The sequence below is a fragment of the Choristoneura fumiferana genome, chromosome 30, assembly GCF_025370935.1.
Source record: "Choristoneura fumiferana chromosome 30, NRCan_CFum_1, whole genome shotgun sequence".
Lineage (NCBI taxonomy): Eukaryota > Metazoa > Arthropoda > Insecta > Lepidoptera > Tortricidae > Choristoneura > Choristoneura fumiferana.
This window is the reverse complement of record NC_133501.1, coordinates 2,819,462-2,839,482: the sequence shown is the minus strand read 5'-3', so window position 1 is coordinate 2,839,482 and position 20,021 is coordinate 2,819,462. Positions and strand designations below refer to the sequence as shown.

General features: G+C 41.9%; 1 protein-coding gene across 1 annotated transcript in view; it reads right to left on the bottom strand.

Moving 5' to 3' along the window:
- Nucleotides 1–20,021, bottom strand: part of LOC141444556 (leucyl-cystinyl aminopeptidase) — a 33,335-nt gene that overhangs the window by 9,375 nt on the left and 3,939 nt on the right. The window contains 18 exon segments of the mRNA XM_074110118.1: nt 3,173–3,392; nt 4,460–4,563; nt 5,289–5,325; nt 5,328–5,425; nt 6,796–6,902; nt 7,506–7,599; nt 8,188–8,345; nt 8,541–8,733; nt 9,262–9,491; nt 10,612–10,684; nt 10,849–10,956; nt 11,685–11,791; nt 12,181–12,353; nt 12,448–12,569; nt 12,759–12,840; nt 13,191–13,337; nt 15,306–15,362; nt 18,093–18,187. Coding sequence (XP_073966219.1) covers nt 3,173–3,392; nt 4,460–4,563; nt 5,289–5,325; nt 5,328–5,425; nt 6,796–6,902; nt 7,506–7,599; nt 8,188–8,345; nt 8,541–8,733; nt 9,262–9,491; nt 10,612–10,684; nt 10,849–10,956; nt 11,685–11,791; nt 12,181–12,353; nt 12,448–12,569; nt 12,759–12,840; nt 13,191–13,337; nt 15,306–15,362; nt 18,093–18,156 — 2,174 coding nt within the window. The 5' untranslated portion in view covers nt 18,157–18,187.

The following is a 20,021-nucleotide window of genomic DNA, read 5'->3' as shown; positions in this document are numbered from 1 at the left end:
ATTCTTTGATCACATGTTGGATAGCGCAGAGCTCTCGTCTGAGTTGGAATTTTGATTTAAAAATATTCTGCAACCAGTTTTTCCTTTGGTGTAGTGATTGTTACCAGAGTCAGTACAAGTGATTTTACCAATTGTGTGTGGCCGGCTTGTGCCGCAAGATGTTAAGCGTTTGCCCGCTGCTTTTCTGCTGCACGCCCGTGTGACTGGGCGTTTTAACGATTTCTCCGATACTGCCGATTTTCATCGGGTAAGTTTTGATTCCGTGGTTGTCTAGGGACGTGTTAGTTTGGGTCTTTTCCTTGTTGTGGGCTAATTAAAATTCTCTTTTCAGTCCTACCTATACCCCTACTCACACCCTGATCTACCACCTACTCGTGATGGGTGTCGCCATGTGGTTATTATCCGCACGTTTAATCTCGGGAGACTGGAGCGTGTGACGTCTACTGCTCCGTGGGATCCGTTAGCGTGGAGGTTCAGAAGAGCATACCGTTTCGTGGTGAACTGTTTAAAAAGAGTTTAAATAACCTAATCACTCCTATAAAATAATGCCAATAATGTTTTGCTAATATCATATATGAAAGACAAACGTATAATAGTTTTTTTCGCTCTTATAGATTTTAGGTTGGTCACCCGGTGAATACATGCATGTAGTCATTAGTACTAGCTTACATCATTTCAGGGATTACCTAAGTTTTTAATATTGTCTTTTGTATAGGTTTTTAGGGGATGATTCCCTTTTCAAAATTAAAAAAAGGCCTTTACAAAGGCGCATTTCAGTATTAATGTTGGATTTATTTGGCTTGCGGCTGATTAACTTTTTTTTTTTCATAACCGTACAAATTATAATTTTCTTACGTACCTAATTCACTAACAGCTCTGTCTAACAACGTGTGATACCAAAATCTGTTCCTTTTTTGTGTTTATTTTTATATATATTTTTTTGGTTAATTTTTTATAACAATTTGTTTATTTTTTGTGTTTTTTTTATAGTTATTTGTGAGTTTTTCTTTTAAAGTGCGGCTGTTTAATTCTTAAATAAAAAGTGTTTTACTGCAAAATTCTACGTGTTTGTTTTATGTCAGCTTGCTTAGGGTTCACGAGCACCTTATGAGCTCGTGGACGTTTAAGTAATGCTGCATAACGTACAGAATGGCCACGCTCCGCCCCGCACCGGTTCGAGTTACCCCACCCCTCAAGCGCAGATTGCAGGAAAACCGCAGGAAAGCAGTCGGGTGCGCGACGCGATGTTTGTCGGCCGCACGGCACCAAGTTCGGGAGCAGTAATTTTGCGAAATGGTAACGGTACCCTACCTACTTCCTTTTTCTAAATAAATAATGATTTCTGAAAATATCGCGATTAATACATGAAATAACTACCAACCAAATAATTCGTTTAAGTTTGTAGTCGTATATCTATTGTAATTGAAAATAATAATGCTTAAATACACAGACAAGCACATTTTAAGTAGGTTTAAATAAAAAGGTAAGATTAACTATTACATTTATTTGCACTATCTAAGCCACACCTACATATTCTTAAGTACCTTTAAATGTCATTGGTAGCACTTATTAGGGTTTTGCGATAGTCAGCCCTGTGTGTCATACGCACACATTGACGTGTGTACAGACATCGTCGTGCCTTTGTAGATTCAAGAACGCGTATTTTGTACGGCGTGGCCGCCGTGTGCTATCGAGAAAAATCGGAATACGATTGCAACCGCAGTTTCAATTAATTATTGCATTACATTTTCATATCCATTGATTGAGTGGAGACCACGGATCGGCAAACATAGCGTAGGACGTCCTCAGACTCGGTGGATCGATGATCTTCGCAGGGCGGCTGGCAAGAGCTGGATGAGAGTAGCCGAGGATCGTGCTCAGTGGCGTGCCATGGAAGAGGCCTATATCCAGCAGTGGACGAACATAGGCTGATGATGATGATGATGATCCATTGATATGGAACTTAATTTAGTGTCAAATGTCAAAACTGCTGTAAGATGGGTATAGTGGCCCAGAACCGGGGTTGATGTTAAAAACAGAGGCTCTATAGACCACCGGTAATTGTATCATCATGGTCCCACTTAATTAAAATCAAAACTTAACTTTTGTTTTTTTTTAATAAACTTAATCGTAAATTCAATGTACGCCATCCTGGAACCCAACTGACGTCGCCTGTCACGCTACAAACATCAAGCATTTCGCTTTACATTGCTTCTGCGAATAAACTTAAAAGTGTGATAAAAATAAAAAACGAATTATTTTTAAAAGTCGCTGAACTAATGTTGATCAGTTTGACGAGTACCTTCTATATTTTAATTATTACTACGTGTGTCTGTCTGTGGCACCGCAGCTCTTAAACGGGTGGACCGATCTGAAGGCGATTTTTTTTATTTGAAATAAAGTTTTCTAGCGATGATTCATGTTTCATCAAAATCGGTTAAGCCGTTTTTGAGGTATTGAACGTTAAAATGACAAAGTCGGGGATTTTCCAACTTTTTGTTGATTATACCTATGGTTATAATTTTCCTTTTATTTTATTTGGCTTTTCATTGACCTGTGACATCTCCCCCACGTGTTTAGTTTTGTCTAGCTTTATAATTTGTTCTGTTGTATTGTTGGTTGCCCTGAAAATCAGCGCCATTACTGAAGAAATTCAGACATAGGCATTTGCTGACTGTTATCCATTTTGGTGCTTTGTTAACTACTGTTATGTTTAAATTAAGATTTCATGTAGATACAAACTTTTTTAACACCACGATGCGGGATGACCGTAAAAGTAAAAATTTGGAATTAAAATAAAAAATACAAAAAGATTCCAAAAAACCAATCTTAATTTGATTGCTTAGTAACGATATCTCTTGTCCGGGTGAGCGGTTAGTTCCAATGGAGTGCCGAAAAAAGTTTCTCGATGAGGGCTACGGCATAGATGTCGCTAGCGTCACTGCTTAAGTGGTTAAATAAGAAACAAACAAGCTGAGATATGAGGTGCATAGGGGAAATTCGTGTCGGTACCGTTGACCATCAGTGGTGTAGCGGTATAGCACGCGGTACGGAATACCGAGGACCTAGGTTCGATTCCCAGTGATGGTCTTATTTTTCTGGTTTTTCTGTGCATCTATATTTCAGTTTGTATTTTCAACCAAATAAATCAATTATATTCTATTATACTAACCAAGTCCCATTTTGCAGCACGCTCTCACTGATATTCCCATAGACTTTAGTGATATTCTCGCTGGTGTACTCGGGCTCCAGCGGCCCCACGGTGAAGGTCACGGGGATGACCCACTTGGGGGCCGGCGGGGGCTTCGTGGTCTTGACCACCGGCCGCCGGGTGGTGGGGGGCGGGGACGTGGTCGTCGCGTTCTCGTCTTCGATGGTGTCGGTTAGGTTTTCTGTAAAGGAAGGTCATTCGCACAAGGTCTTTTGTCACGCAAAACCTAAACCGAACCACTATAAGAACTGGGGCTATTGAAGCCCATTTCTTCTCGCCCATTTTACGTTGTGTTCGCCAGAAGACTGTCTTCACACAACACACATGAACATGGCGAACATGGCGTCGTAAGGACGCCATCAGACGGCTCAGATACAATATCCCCCAGCTACAATAGCCCCGGGTTATCTTATATATTTCCTTCTTATACCTCAGGTAGTGCGCGTACTTCGTCTCTTGCCCTCCCGCTGGCGCTAATATAATTTAATACGAGAGTGAGAGGGACGGTACGATACGAACTTCGATTTTCGAATTTCGTAGTTCCCCCTGAGTTGAAGTCATGCACACAACATCATGTCATGTAATGACAGCGGAATTTTGACATTAGTGTTCTTTTTTCGCACCGTGCAACAGCCATTGCAAGATATACCAAAAAGTTTCATCTATAGAAAAACGAATTGAAACAAAACAGGAAATATATTTACTCATCATCATCAGCCTATATACGTCCCACTGCTGGGCACAGGCCTCCTCTCAGAACAAGAGGGCTTGGGCCATAGTTCCCACGCCCAGTTGAATTGCTTCGCAGGTTTGTGCAGGTTTCCTCACGATGTTTTCCTTCACCGCAAAGCCTTTGATAAATTTCAAATGTAATTCCGCACATGAATTTTGAAAAACACAGAGGTGCTAGCCGGGGTTTGAACCCTTTGACAATTGAAAACTACTAGGCCACTACGGCTTCATATATTTACTGTGTGTTTTTATTTATTTTAAGTACATTTAAATTTTATCATCATATCATTCATTCCTCTTATTTGCAATCAGTACGTTGTGTGTGTGTGTGTGTGTGTGTGTGTGTGTGTGTGTGTGTAATTCATTCACTTCAACTCTCGTTGCACTACCCGTTATTTGTATTGTACGGTCAAGGACTTTAATTCCCTGCGCCACTATGAAACCATTTCACAATAAACGTCATAGTGACATCGCATTAATTAAAGTCCTTGACCATACCATTGTACAGCATCGTACCTGGCTCATAGAACAGCTCCTCGAGGTCAGCCCTCAAGTCCAGAGTCAGGAGATAGTTCAGCATCGGAGGCTCAGGGTCTGGCGGGTCTGCTGTCATCACGAAACTGCAAATATAATATAATCTCTAACACGTTTAATTATTAAGTGACCCCATACATGTGGGAATGAGGGTGGATTACTGTTCGAATGATTTGATGTAAACGAGCGACCGAATGACCGAAGACATATTGTGGAGTGAATGAGACGAGCGAGTGAGTGAAAGGGATTTAAGTTGAGTTACGATCGGGTGAGCCGTGCTAGTTCTGTTTTCTGTGTTTCTGCTTATTTATATCTTTAACGTATTCCATATTTAATTTTTTTAATAAACTTTTTTACTTCTCGTTTAAAAGTTTGTTTTCCTTCAAACGATCCCACATACATTCCTGTAAAACTTGATTTAAATGATAACGAAATGTACCCATAGGTATTTTTTCCTTTACGTTCCAGTCGTTGCCCAGATTTCCCTTCTCTACAATCACTTGTCTCTCATGACTAGGGTTGTAACGGAACTTCGCCTCCGCCTCCGTTACTGCGGAAGTTCCGCAAGAAATCGTATATCCGCCTACGCCACCGCTAAGAAGGCCTCCGTTACAACCTTACTCATGACCCCCATGGATCCCCCTGCCGTCATGGCCTTCACCGTTCTTGCTAGAGGTCCCTACAATACACACGTCCCCATAACCCCCCTGGATCCTCCCGTGTCTTCATGGTCCTCACCGTTCCTGCTAGAGGGCGCTACAATACACACAAGTCCTCCATGACCCCCCCTGGTCCCCCCTCCGTCCCTCACCGTTCCTGCCTGAGCCCGACGGCGGCCCCTGCCGCACGGCGCTGAGCAGCGGGTACCCGGCGCGCTCGCACCAGCCGTCCCACGCGTGGGCCGGCGCGCCGCCTGCGCCCGGCCGCTGCAGCGCGCGCCACAAGTCCCTGTAACACAATAGTACTTTATGCAACTATTACATAATAGGGCTTCTTAAAACACGAGCTTCGCCTCGTTTTATAAACAGTTGCATACAATATTTTATCTACACACATATTATAAGTACCCTAAGATGGGTTCAGAAACCGATGACAAATGACCTGCATTGCATTACTGACCAGAGGCCATATTGCCTAATACTTCTCACGATCGCGATCGCAATCAAATGACAGTTTTTGTATGGGAAATCTGTCATTTCATTGCGATTGCAAGCGTCAGAAACGTTAGTAGGCAATACGTCTTCTGATGTACCAGTACCATAATATACGTAGGTGTTAAACTAATATACTTAATAAATAAATTAAAACAGACAAAGGAATTATTTTTTATAAACTTTAAAGAACAACACAGCAAAAAATAAACAACAAACAAAATGACAACAGGAATGGCGGCAAGACAAATCTCTGTCACGAATGTTTTTTTTAAGACACAAACAAATCAGTAAAAGTCCTTATTCTTATGTCGCCCGAGATCAAATTGTCGTGCGATTTATATTTAAAAACATATCAAAGTGACATTTCGTATCGAGAAAATAATGTGTCTAAGGATACCAGAATAGAGGCCCATTTAAATTGTGTTGATTTTGACAGCTGTTCCAAATTTGAAACTCATTACAGTACTACATTTGATACTGTAATGAACATTACGATATTGCTGTTACCTAACACCACAGATAAGAAAGTTGTCAAATTAAAATCGGTTGTTTAATGCTGGTCATTGCCAACAGTTTATGAACGCATTATAGAGGACTTATGATATGGGTGTAGATGTAGATAAACACATAAAACAGATAGACACCCTACACTAAGCTTCGGTGTACTTGTGACCGCGGCAATGAGGGCTATCGTTTCTTGTCTCACTAGATGGCGCACTGTTGCGTGAGGTTTTTAAGTGTGGCTTTCAGAGTCTGTTATTACGGGCGTTAAAACAAAGTTTAGATTAAAATCATATTTAAAACACCTTAAAACCGTACCATAAAAATATCCAGCAACCACAGTGTTGCTAAGTCCCGTTTTGTTCGGAAAAAAAGGGAGGACAAAAGTTTCCGAAAGACAAAACTGTCTCAAAACACAGACATTCATTGCCCCGTAATTAATAATTGCCATAATTAATTTCAGGTTATGCAAAATATTCACAAAAAAATTCTTATTATAAATAAACCCGCGTAGCTCACCCAAACACTATGAGATTTGACATTTCGGAGACCTCACGCTACACTAGCGCCTCTAGCGGCGAATTCATTCGCGATAGCCCTCATTGTAATCAAAATGACGAGGTAATTATCGGGCATGTTTTTTTTTCTTTTGTCGAAAGTAACCTGGCGTCGGCGCTGGCGCTGCGGTGGTCGCGCAGCAGCCGCGCGAGGGCCGCGCGCCCGGCCGCCTCGCCCGCCGCTTCGATGGCCATGCTCACTATGGCAGCCCCCTGACAAATAATACTCACCTCAAAAATAAACTCCACTTGATATAAACAATAAAGGTCACAGCTCATTACAGCCACCCGGTGCCCGCCCAGCACCGCCTCGCCTCGAGCGGTTAGTATTCTTCATATATTTGTATTTGTATGCGCTCACTACATCAACTCCTTGCGTCACCGGATCGCCTCACTCGCGCGGTTGCCACGCGCGGACGGCGAGTGGACCACTCGGTGACAGCCCGCTGCTCGCCGCCATACTGACTACTAGGAAATTCGTGGACCACGCGAGGTCCACTCGTCAACGCGGTGTCCACCCGTGGACCGCCTGTCTACAACGAGTGGGCGCCGCAAGTCGAGGCGGTGCTGGTCGGGTGACGAGTGGCTCTAATGAGCTGTGACCTTGAGAGCCCAGAAATTTTTTCCCATGCCACCAATAAAATACAAATGAATAAATGATTGATGTTCGAATGAGATGTGGCCCCCAAAACGTTCATAGATCGATTCACAAAGCTGGCACGAATGAATTGAATAATAATTATTGTAAACTAGTACATAATACTTTCTTACTTCTACTCGTACTTACAGTCTGGGGGCCCTGCCACCATTGCTCACCTTATGCAGGGACAGCTCGTCCGCTGCGGACTCGATGTCAGCTCGCTCGAGGCGGGGGGACGCCACCGCGCGCACTGAACTGCTGGAATCCAGTCTGCAAACAAGGACAAAATATTTGAGTTACTGTAACACATACCTGCAAGCATAGATACATTCCTCCCCTCCCCGGACTCTGGGCTGGGCTTAGGACAACAGTAGACATTTTTCTAAATTCATTTCTTTTAATAAAACTTAAGCTGGAGAGAGTTCAAGACTCCGGGAAGAATACAAGCTATTTTTTTCCGTAAAAATCCCTCAAGATGGGGTCCTCCCTCACGTTCAGGTCCAGGAGTAGTTCGTCCTGTTGTCGTTCAGCCCCTTATCCCCGAGCGGGGAGCTTTTGTCCCCCTCCCTATACATGTCGTAGCCCCACCACCCAAGGTCCTTATCGTAGCGCAGGCAGCGCATTGTCTAGCAGCAGTGCATCTTACTGCCGCTCGGCGCCCTATCCCAGAGCGGTGGGCTTTAGTCCCCCTCTCCATACAGGTCCTGGTTCCCCCAGAATCCCCGCTAATCTTAGCGCAGGCTATACTTAGTCAAGCAGCAGTACGTCTTGTTGCCATTCAGGCCATCATCCCCGACCGGGAAACATTTGTCCCCCACCCCATACACTGGTCCCCTAGAGGCATAATCCCTCCGTTACCTTAACGCAGGCAGCACGTGGTCCAGCAGCAGTGCGTCCTGTTGCCGCTCGGCGCCCCCCTCCCCGAGCGGGGGGGCCTTCTGCCCCAGCACCGACGTCAGCGCTTCCAGCAGCCATTGGGCGCTCCACCAGCGAGGGGATACCAGACCACCAAACCACTGGAAAAAGAGTTGGTTGATCTCAAAACGCATACAAGAAACCCAAGTCTTCCTTTTTATTTACGTCTCTAGGGGGCTACTACGAGATTCAAAAATCGAAGTACATATCGTATGTACCGTCTCTTTCACTCTCGTATTAACGAATTTGCACTACTATTTATACTAAGAATAGTAGTATAGGGATGTTTCGTTTACCTGTTGAGCCAGCAGCCGTGCTATGGTCTTGGTATCAGTGAGGGTGGCAGGCGCGAGGGTGATGAGGCCCCAACCCTCGGCGTACGCGCCACCCCCCTCCAGCACCACCAGGTCCAGCTTGGGGAGGGGGTACGAGGTATTCAGCTCGTATGCGAACTGGTGGATCGTCTTCTGCACCCATTCGAGGAGTGGGCTGGAATAGAAAGTGAAGTGTCAGGGTGGATTTGTTCGGTCGGTTGAGACAGCGCTATCTAATGATGCGTGTGAAAGGGGGAGACAGAGAGCGAGAGAGAATTATTTTAAAAAATACACTTTATTTTTTAAACAATTTTAGAAATTTATTGACAGAAGAAGTTTGATTTTAGACTCTGACCAACGAAAGCTGTCCCAGACAAAGTGCGGCAAATTAAAAAAAATGAGGCTGACAACACTTGCTGTACACTGATTAAACGATGTTGATACTTAGATATTATTTAAATTTTCCAGATATTAAATTATACTTGTGATTGTTCAAGCTGCATCAACATTCATTATAGAATTGTGTGAAAGTTGATGATGCACTTTAGTAGTCCCTTAGTACATTTTTTGACCTTTGTTAGTACCCATTAAATTTAAGTACAGTCCAGACGCATCAATTTTAGAACCATTTTGACCAGATTGGCATTGAATATATACTATTTGTGGTGTACAATAAAGAGTCATTGTAACGGATGGAACATACCCCGCTTCATCCAAAATGACTTGCTGATCGCTGTACAAGCTGATCTCAGGCGGAGGCAGCACGAAGTCCTCTTCGGGCGTCTCCGTGCTGGCTTCGGTGGTGTCGGGCGTCGTGCTGGGCTCGGGCGCGTCCGTGGGCAGCGCGGGCGCCGCGCGCCGCTGCAGCCGGCACACCGCCACCGACATCATGTGGGGCGGCATGGGGGGGGACTGCGCGAACTCGTCTTGAAGCTGTCGAATGCAACAAAAGGGCGATTAATCGAGCTTTTTAACTGTCTCATTATCTCGACACTTCTGTAAAAATGGCCGAATATTCTGTACCCTACCCATGGTAGTTCTCGCGCTGTACCCATTAGTTTACAGTGACCGTACTCGATAGGGCCGGCGTAAATTATTTGTATGGAGAATTGTACAGCGCCTCTACAAATAATTTACGCCGTCGCTATCGAGTACGGTAACTGTTAAACTCATGGTAGTGGTACTAATGTAGTTTTTTAGTCTGGTAGAAATACAGGAACTCTTAACAAATAATCGAAAATAACATTAAATTCTGCAGCCAATTCGTAAAAAATGTGACCACGCTCGAATAATCTCCAAAAAAGCATCTGCGGGTGATAGGTCGTTTGAGCAACATGCAAAGATTTCGTTTACCCGCGACTCCACCCGCGTAAAATTAATTCATCGCTTTCCCGCGGGAACAGCGGTTTAGACGTGATGACTTAACAAACGAACAAACAGACTAACAAACTTTCGCATTTATAATATTATAGTGGGAAGCTCTCCGCTTAATAAACTTGCACTGAAGAAATAAATAATAACTTGCCCAAACCATAGAGTTAACCTATAGGTAAGATAACTTTGACTAATCGCACCATTTATACCTTACGTTTTTCGAATACTTTGCTATCCATACCAATGATACTCATTTAAATTGTAGGTACCTATCTCTTTAAAGAAAATCACCTCTACAAGTTCTACAGTTCCTTTCCTTTTTTTGATATACATATAAGTCAAGTACGTATCACCCACGCAACGTCAAGAGATGGCGCTACGTTAACCTTGAACAAACCCCAACTTTGAACGAGCACATCTGCTTTGTGTTATCACACTCTCGTACTGTCACTAGATGGCGCTACATTAACCTTGAAGAAAACTTAACTTTGAACGAGCACATTTGCTTTGTGTTACCACAATCCTTCCGTCACTATCTTGAACAAAACCTAACTTTGAACGAGTGCATTTACTTTGTTTTACCATACTCACGCCTGCAAACTTTGCACACAGAGACGTTAATTAAAATATAGTCGTTCATTTAGTGCTTAAATAAGCTGAAACTGGCAAGAAAGCTTACCAATCGGTGTCCCAAATAAAATCCAGCTTCTTCTGTGGCAACAATCGGCATATTCGTAAGAGACACGTGGAACCTGTGGGATGGGAAAACGATAAATTAACGGAAGTCAAGTGCGCCTCGGATTCATTCACTGAGGGTTACAAGTATAAATTAGAAAGGAAGCAAATACAGAATATAGTTTGTGTTTCTATAGTATTATTGCATTATACAAATAATACAAATACATATAGTTAATACCTGTCCCTGACGATGGTGAGTCGGAACGTGGCGCGCAGGTGCGGCTCGTCCAGGCAGGGGAACGCCGACCGCGCATGCGTCAGCCAGAAGCGGGACACTGCGCATCGACTAAAACAATAACAATCAATATGTAAATAAATAAATAAATACAAATATTCAATAGTTTCTTATTTACAAGTTATTCATCACAAATAGCAGAAACAATTAAACATAACAGCTACGAAAATGGAAATAATAGTAAATATACACATGATAATTTACATAAATTAAGATCTCATTTGAACTGTAGTTTTGAAGTGGTACTTATTTTCGAGTAATACGATTTGAAATTAAATCTCCAAATCAGTTTTCAATTGTAACCGAAACAATTGATATTTATTTTAAGCAGTCGTACCATCAGCCAAATATGTGGTCTACCACCCTAAAGTTGATAATCGTTTGCATGTCACAAAACAATAATGCCAATAGACGTGTCTGTTAACTTGAAAGTTTGACTTTAGCGACATATTCATTTGATAGGAACTTGTTGAAAAATTGATAGACCACTTATTTGGCTGATGGTACCTAACTAGCATCGTAGCTTTATGCAAGCAATCAAAGCAGCCATAATAATGTTTTATTTTCGAATATTGTCCGTCCTAACCTTTCCTTTCGTTTAAAGTTAAAAGGTTTAAAACAATAAACTCAAACATTACGGAACATTCTTTCGCACCACCACGTTTCTATTAACACACTGAATTAAGTAATCAGTGGCATACTATCCTAATGGAACATTATTTTCTTGTCAACATCTGAACAATAAATAAATGAGTGATTGTTTGATTCAATTAACTTACTGCCTATGGTTGCCAGCTAAGAAGAACCCGCGCTGCTTGTCGTCCCTCTCCAATTTCGTGATGAATCGAAGGCTCAATGTGTAGTTGTACTTGCGACGAAGTTTATCCTGAAATAGTAATCGCAGACCAAGTCAGTATTATAGTTCTCGTTTCTGTGTTTTTACTACTAAGGACAGATGGCAGCGTCAGTCAATAATACCAACAAAATTCACTTGTAGGTTGCGAATCGAGTGGTCACCAAATGAAGGACTCTCCATTGTACGAAACTTAAACAACATAAACCCAATTTTAATTAACGAAAACCCTAAATTTGAAGAACTAAACTTGAACTACACATACGTCTGTTCAGCTTGTTCAATCAATCAATTAATCAAATAATTTATTTGTGAACATTAGGTATACACATAACATTAACTTGTGAACAGTCAAAATCTCAGTGAACCTTTATCCAAGCTAGCCCCAATCTTGAACAACACCCCGACTTTGAACAACTGACCTTGAACTCGATGTACGTCTGCTCAGCAGGCGGGTAGTCCAGGACCTTAGCAACCTTGGGGCCGAGCGAGCCCCCGGTCTTGAACAAAGCGCGTTCTGTCACGTTCATGTCGCGCACGTTCAAAACAACGAATGACGTGTCCCGATCGACTTTGAAATCTATTGAGACTTCACCTGAAGAAAATAAAGTGATTTAAATAAAGAATTCATTTACATTCGTCCCACGGCCCACTCTCTTATGCTGATATGATAATGTAACTGACAGTACCTCTTAGCTCGCCGGTGGTCAGATTTGGGTGCAGCCACAGACTGTAGTGCTTCGGCATCACGAACGTAGGCAGGCGAGCGCCGCGCCACGGGAACACCAGGCCGTTGCTCGCTATCCGGTCCCTGGTAGAGTCGTAGTATTATAAAAATCATCTGCCAAGGTACCGATAAAGGTCTCCGACACCGTTTCATGCAATGCCATGACCATATAGTGGCGAAAGAGAGAAAGAAGCTGCACGCACATATTTTAATTCTGCGTAAACGAAGTCATTGACAAAAAGTTTTGTAGTAAAGTATTTTTGTTATTCTCACTTGTTAGCGGCCGTGGCGCTGGCATCAGACCCCGTCGGCGGTTGTCCCGGGATCAGAGGGTTCTCCCCGAGGCACGGACAGTCTGTGGTCAGATCAAACTCAGCTGACAGTACGAGTATTACTTATAATAATGTTGAATAGGGAAGGCAAAGTGACTGGAAGAGTGAGTGACATTAGAAAAGTACCTACATCTAGGTATCTATAAACGCTAGCATGGTTACTAGCCTGCAGTGCTTGTATACAGGGATATACAGGGGTGTTGGCCTGCAGTTTCTGTATACAGGGGTACTAGCTTGCAGTAGTGTCTGTATGTACCTAGTTGTACTGGCCCACAGTGCCTGTATACAGGGATATATTGGTATGCAGGGTCTGTATAGGTACCGAAAATACCGGCCCACAGTGTCTTTATGTCTGTATACAGGGGGTACTGGCCTGGCTGAGGGCTGGCGTAGACCACGATGAGTGCGCTGGCAAACATGGCGGATAGCACAGCGGCAGCGAGGCAGAGGGCGCGGCGCTGCGAGCAGACCGCCACGGGGGCTTCACGCAGCTCGCGCGCCTCGCGGGCCTTGTCTGTGTCTGAAAGAGAAAAAAACATTTATTAAATGGGATTCTTTCTGACTGTAGTCAACCAATTTGATTCCTAGGCCACTATGGAACCCTGTCATCCCTACTTCCCTACTAATATATTATTATATATTAATATATATTAATATTATAAATTATATAAAAACTTATCTGCTGCCAAGCTAAAAAGTGCTATAGAAGAACATCTAGCTAAACTGAATTACCAAGATACGGAAGATCTCCTTAAAGCCTGCAATTGAACGCCTGTAAAAAAAAAACACACACACACACACACACACACACACACACACATACATACACACATCACACACACACACCCACACACAAACACACACACACACACGCACAGATATGTACACACTCACAATCATACACACACTTCAAGTAAGTTCACTTTTATTACTTTTAGGGATTTTGTATTTTTAAAACTTCATTTGGCACTCGCGATACAGACCCAGAGTCTAGTGCGAAGGCCGTCGAAAAGTGAGATGATTTTATTTGTATTTTATTCAAATGTGTATTTCTGTAATTTTTTGTGCACTATGTAACTTTATTGCTAAAATAAATTATTCTTATTCTTATTCTTATTCTTATAAATGCGAAAGTAACTCTGTCTGTCTGTCTGTCTGTCTGTCTGTTACGCTTTCGCGTCGAAACCAGTGAACCGATTTTGATGAAATTTGGTATATAGGTATTTTGAACCCCAAGGATCAACATAGGATACCTTTTATTCCGGTAGAGGGCGCCACCGCGCGATAACCTAGATCCGCGCAGACGAAGTCGCGGGCTTAAGCTAGTAGTAAATAATATTAGTTGTCTATAACAATGTTTATTGAATGACGTAAAATGTCATTACGACACAGTTCTGTAATGGCCTAAGAATCAAATTGGTTGACTGTACTTTTTGTTAACTGCATCTCCCTGTAACTTGCATTGCTATCCTACTAAAATATATGTATATATACCAAATTTCAAGTTACTCCGATTAATGAAAAAGAGTGTAATTCAACTCTCAGGCCGCGTCAAAAGTTTTACCGACTCGCGCATTTGGCGGTAATTTGAAAAACTTTACTTTTTCGTAACTGACTTAAAAACACCACGTACCTATAAACTGTCCTGAAATTAAAAACGCAAAATTTCATGGCTCAACTTTCATTTCCTCACGATAATTAACTTTTATTTAACTTTTAATTGCTCATGATAATTCGTGGTAAATTTTAAATTCGAAAAACTCGGGGCCCAAAAAACCTTTATTTTCTAATAATGTGTTTACAGTTGTTGTTGTTGACGAATCCTCCTGTTAAGTTTAGCACTTGTATTAGGAGGTATTCGCTCTTTCGTACAAAGTCGTGATAATACAAAAAAAAATCTGGAATTAAATTAATTACAACTAGATAATACTGCAAACATTGTGTTTACGGGTGGGTAGATTAAGGTAGTAATATATGTTTGGAGCCGTGGTGGCCTAGTGGTTTGACCTATCGCCTCTCAAGCAGAGGGTCGTGGGTTCAAACCCCGGCTCGCACCTCGTGAGTTTTTCGAAATTCATGTGCGGAATAACATTTGAAATTTACCACGAGCTTTGCGGTGAAGGAAAACATCGTGAGGAAACCTGCACAAACGTGCGAAGCAAATCAATGGTGCGTGTGAAGTTCCCAATCCGCACTGGGCCCGCGTGGGAACTACGGCCCAAGCCCGCTTGTTCTGAGAGGAGGCCTGTGCCCAGCAGTGGGACGTATATAGGCTGGGATGATGATGATGATATGTTTTTATGTTCATAACAAGCGTGTGTGCGGATAAATGAGTTAGTAAATTCTCTTTCGAGGTACACATGATGCTAATGTACTTGTAAGATTGATTCTTGACAATCCGGCTTGAGAGGCCATACGTCAAACCACTAGGCCACCGCGGCTCTGTGCCCCCCCTAGTACCCCTCAAGTATAAGGTATCAGGTCATACCGGCAAGGAACGCCACATCGTCCAGATCCTGATCCACCATGTTGCGCCACGCAGCTGCTGGGAAAAGAAACATCGCAGTTATAATATAGTTTTTAAAAGTTTTCAGCCAAGTTCCAGCAAGCCGAAAGCTGGTAGCGAAAAATACATGTAAAGCCCTTTGCGACCTTATAGAATAATTGGCCACTAAACTTTAACAATCGTTAATATTATTGTGTTTATTATTATTTCCCTAAGTGGTGAATTGTTTATCATTTATCACTAATCAATCAATGATTTAGACAGTTTATAGAAAACTGTCAATTTTAGACATAACTAAGTCATGTTAACACGTTCACTACGGCATCGGGTCGAATATATCCGATGTAGAACTTTCCTCCGGTGCGGGGATGAAATTACTGTTCTGAACGCTGGTGCGGGATAGATATCTCTGTATTTTGAATAAGTAAAAAAGGGACAGCTAGTGTCTTGTCAATGTTTCTTCAAATATAGGCAATTTACGCAAAAAACACTCATCGGATATTTTCGACCCCATGACGACCAGTGCGAAAGTATTTTCATCTAGTGCGTTTATCGGGTCTTAAAGACCCGATGCCCGGTGACCCGATAGCCGGACTAGATTAAAGCCTAGTTCAGCTAGTGCAGTCTAAGTAGGTGGATGACAATTGCAGTGCGAGATAACGTGAATAAAATTATCGACCATGAAGCGGCCGAGGAAAATGTTGTTTATGAGTGAAAGAACCTGCCAGGAAAAAATAATAATTCGTAAGCAAAATATTGCTACAAATAATATTTACACTACAATGGGCATAAAAAACCGAAATTGTTCGGGATGTTGCGATAAATTATGCGAAATAGTAAATAGCAAAGATGCCGGGAAAAAAGTCAAAAAAGTGAAAACAATGTGCGAAGCGTGTAAAAAACATTTCGTCATAAATAACATATCATACATGACATAACTAAAAACATTAAGTGCTAATTGTACATGCTATTATTTTGTATCCCAGAAAGTCTTTTTAATTAAAACTACTTACTATCGATATCGACATTTTATTTCTACCCCCAACACTAAAAAAATATTGATATTGTAAACAGTCAGTGCGGACATGGGGTCTAAAAGATCCGACAGATTGTTCTCTGTTTTGCCATCAAATCACACAGTGAATCTACCTGCGATTTGAAGATAGACTAGGTTGACTATGTAAGAATATGTTGTTTTAAATATATATGTATGAATGATCATAACTACGTAGATATTCACAATTAAACAAGAGCATACCCAACGGGTCTCCTTGACCCGTTAACGCACTAGAATATAGTTATGCATCGGATCTAAAAGACCCCATGTCGTACCCAAGTAAAGTAATTGAAATTCTTTGCCGTAGTGAACGTGTTAAGTTTTTTGCTGGTTTTTTGAGTAACTTGCATAGAGTACAGAAGCTATATTTTGATAAGATCTGGCATCCCAAATCATTATGCCTGAGCATTATGTCAACAAAATTTAAACTTGAAATATTGCTTTTGAATTATGTCATGATCATAAAAGTCATGAAGTGAAGAAAATTATCGATTTTGAGGTCCGAGCTTTTTTAAAAGTAGTGACGATGTGTGATCTGTGGTGGCGTCAAAACGTTAACGTAAACGTAACCGCCACGTCCGAGTTGAGCAAATGAGCATCGGTGTGGTGTCCTAAGTCGTACAATAATGTAACCCTTTTTACTGGCACAAAACCTTCTTGAATTTCTTGCCAGATTCTTCTCAAAAAAGGATTTTTTCTTGTTCCCCGTACCAGTCGAGTTTATAAACTTGTGAGCAAAAATTGTATCAATAATATATGAACAAGACTCGACGCGGCTTGTTCAGATATTTTTGATTGAATACACAAGTTTGTGAACTGTCTTACATAACATATTAAATAATCAGCACTGGTAGGAGTTAAATTAGGAATATAAACAAATAATAAATATCACGGGAAAATTTACACCAATTGACCTAGTCCCAAAGTAAGCTAAAATTATATAGATAGATACATACTTAAATACATATTAAACACCCAAGCAAGACCCAAGAACAAACATACGTATTTTTCTTACAAATATCTGCCCCGACACGGGAATCGAACCCGGGACCTCAAGCTTCGTCAGGTTCTCTAACCACTAGGCCATCTGGTCGTCTTTCGCCCGGCGCTCTCGCTTCTCTCGCACGATAGTCGTCGTCCCTACTTACTACTTACTCACCTAATTTTCCGAACTTTGAACATGACTACCGCGAGACTCATATTAAATTATATTGTCGCGGATAACTCACGACTTAAATCGAGTTTAGCTCGACATGTTTCGAGCTAATCCGTAGCCCTTCCTCTTTGGAGCAAAAAATGACGATGAAAACGCGGGTAGTTGTGCGCCGGTGTCAATCTCGTCGGGTAGTCGCGCGAGCAGAGCCAAGTCGCGTTACTCTTAAGAGGAAGGGCTACGGATTAGCCCGGAACATGTAGAGCAAAACTCGATTTAAGACGTGAGTTATCCAGGTCAATATCATTTTCAGCTTTTATAACATAACGAAGCTATGGCTCTCGCGGGCTGCGGCTCTACCTACATGTAACCCCCTTATTCATAAAACTTAACAAGCCTATGTTAACTAACAAATGCTTTGTCCCTTTCTAACAAATACAAATGTCAAAGTGACAGATAAGGACAAACGAATTTTAGCGGCATTTTAACTAAAATAGGTTTGATTGTCGTTTATGAATAAGGGGGTTAGTCAGTCAGCATAGTGAATGTCAACACTCACCCTTGGCCGATCCGTTGCGGTCGGATTTGTACTTTCCGATGGGCTCCATCTGAATGCCGTCCATCTCACGCCCCGCCAGGCATGCCGACAGCTAGCTGCAAACAAACATACGTTGACAGACAGACAGACATGGCGAAACTATAAGGGTTCCGTTTTTGCCATTTTGGCTCCGGATTTTGGCGATTTTGGCGTCAGACTCGCGCACGAAGGGCTCCGTACCATTATCTAAACAACATTAAACATTCTTTAGATGACATTAGAAAAAAAACACGTTTTTTGAATGGGAGACCCCCTTAAATATTTATTTTATTCTGTTTTTAGTATATGTTGCAACATAGCGGCAACAGAAATACATAATCTGTGAAAATTTCAACTGTCTAATAGCTAAAACGGTTCAGGACAGACGGACGGACGGACAGCGGATTCTTAGTAATAGGGTCCCGTTTTAGCCCTTTGGGTACGGAACCCTAAAAATTATTTAAATAAATGATTTATTGAGATAAATACGAAATATTCTCGATTCCCTGGATTCCTATTTCACCGGGTTCTTGTTTCGCCGGATTCTTGTTTCGTCGGAAGTCGGAAATAATGTGCAATAAAATTAGTTAGGTAATATGCCATTTAACATAATTATTTTACCATATTTTGCATAAGCTTAGTTATCGTAAGGTCGCGGGTGAGCAAGGAAATTCTTTTAGTTCATTGATATGGACCTCCGCAAAGTAACGCCAGCTGGGCTACTCCGAAACACGAAACTCGAAGTTCGTGTCGTGCGGTCCCTCTGACACTTACACTGTTTGACACGAGAGCGAGAGGGACTGCACGACACGAACTTCGAGTTACGAGTTTCGTAGTAGCCTTGCTGATTCGATGAAATATGAGTAGTAATGGTGGATGAACGATGACAGCGCGAATCCGAATATTTAATAAATACGAACTTATCTGACAAAATGCGATGGAAAAACAATTAAGTAGTTATGGACACCACATCTGTACAACTCTGCTGTACACACTGCAGGGCTGTCACTAACTAAAACCCGCACGTTGCCTTTTATCAACCTTTACCCCTTTTACTCGGTAACTTTACCCACCCTCCTCGCAGATAAAAGAACAATCTTTGCATAATGTTTAGAAAACGGTCGCGTCATACCGCCCCAGTCATTAGAACCCTGAAAGGCTCACGCTAGTAAAGAAATGGAACAGAGACTAAGGGCCCGCGACTTATAATAAAAGTTGGCCAACTATCAAAGTCAAAGTCAAAATATCTTTATTCAATTTAGGCTATAACAAGCACTTATGAATGTCAAAAAAAATCTACCACCGGTTCGGAAAAACCTCTGCTGAGAAGAATCCGGCAAGAAACTCAACGAGGTATATATTTTTTTTAAACAGATCTTTAAATTGTAATAGACCATGTAACGTAATGATTGGCCGCATATTTATCCACCTAAATTACTACTGTATTGGTATACAGCAGGTATGTAACGGTGTAATTTTATCGGAACCGAAAGCGGAACCAGAAACGGAATCTGAACCAAAACGGAACCGGAACGAGAATCGGAGCCTGAGTGAGGTGGATGAGATGTTGGTGCAGCACGTGGCAAGCGGGGCGATGAGCGAATGACTGCTATAAAACCGGTGTTTTTGATGTACGCCGCTCATGTCCCCCCGGCGCGCTAAGCATTGACATCCGATATAACTTCCGTTTCAAAAGTAACGGAACCGGAACCGAAACGGATGTGTTATGTCAAACGGAAGTTCCAACTTAACGGAAACGGAGCTCCGTAACATCCCTGGTATACAGTGCAATTTACTTTGCTAACTTGAAATTGTTCATTTCATTCCATTTCATTCATTTATTGCATATCACATTACAAACATAGATGGAATTATAAATAGGCAGGTATACATGTGACGCCCTGTTAGGAC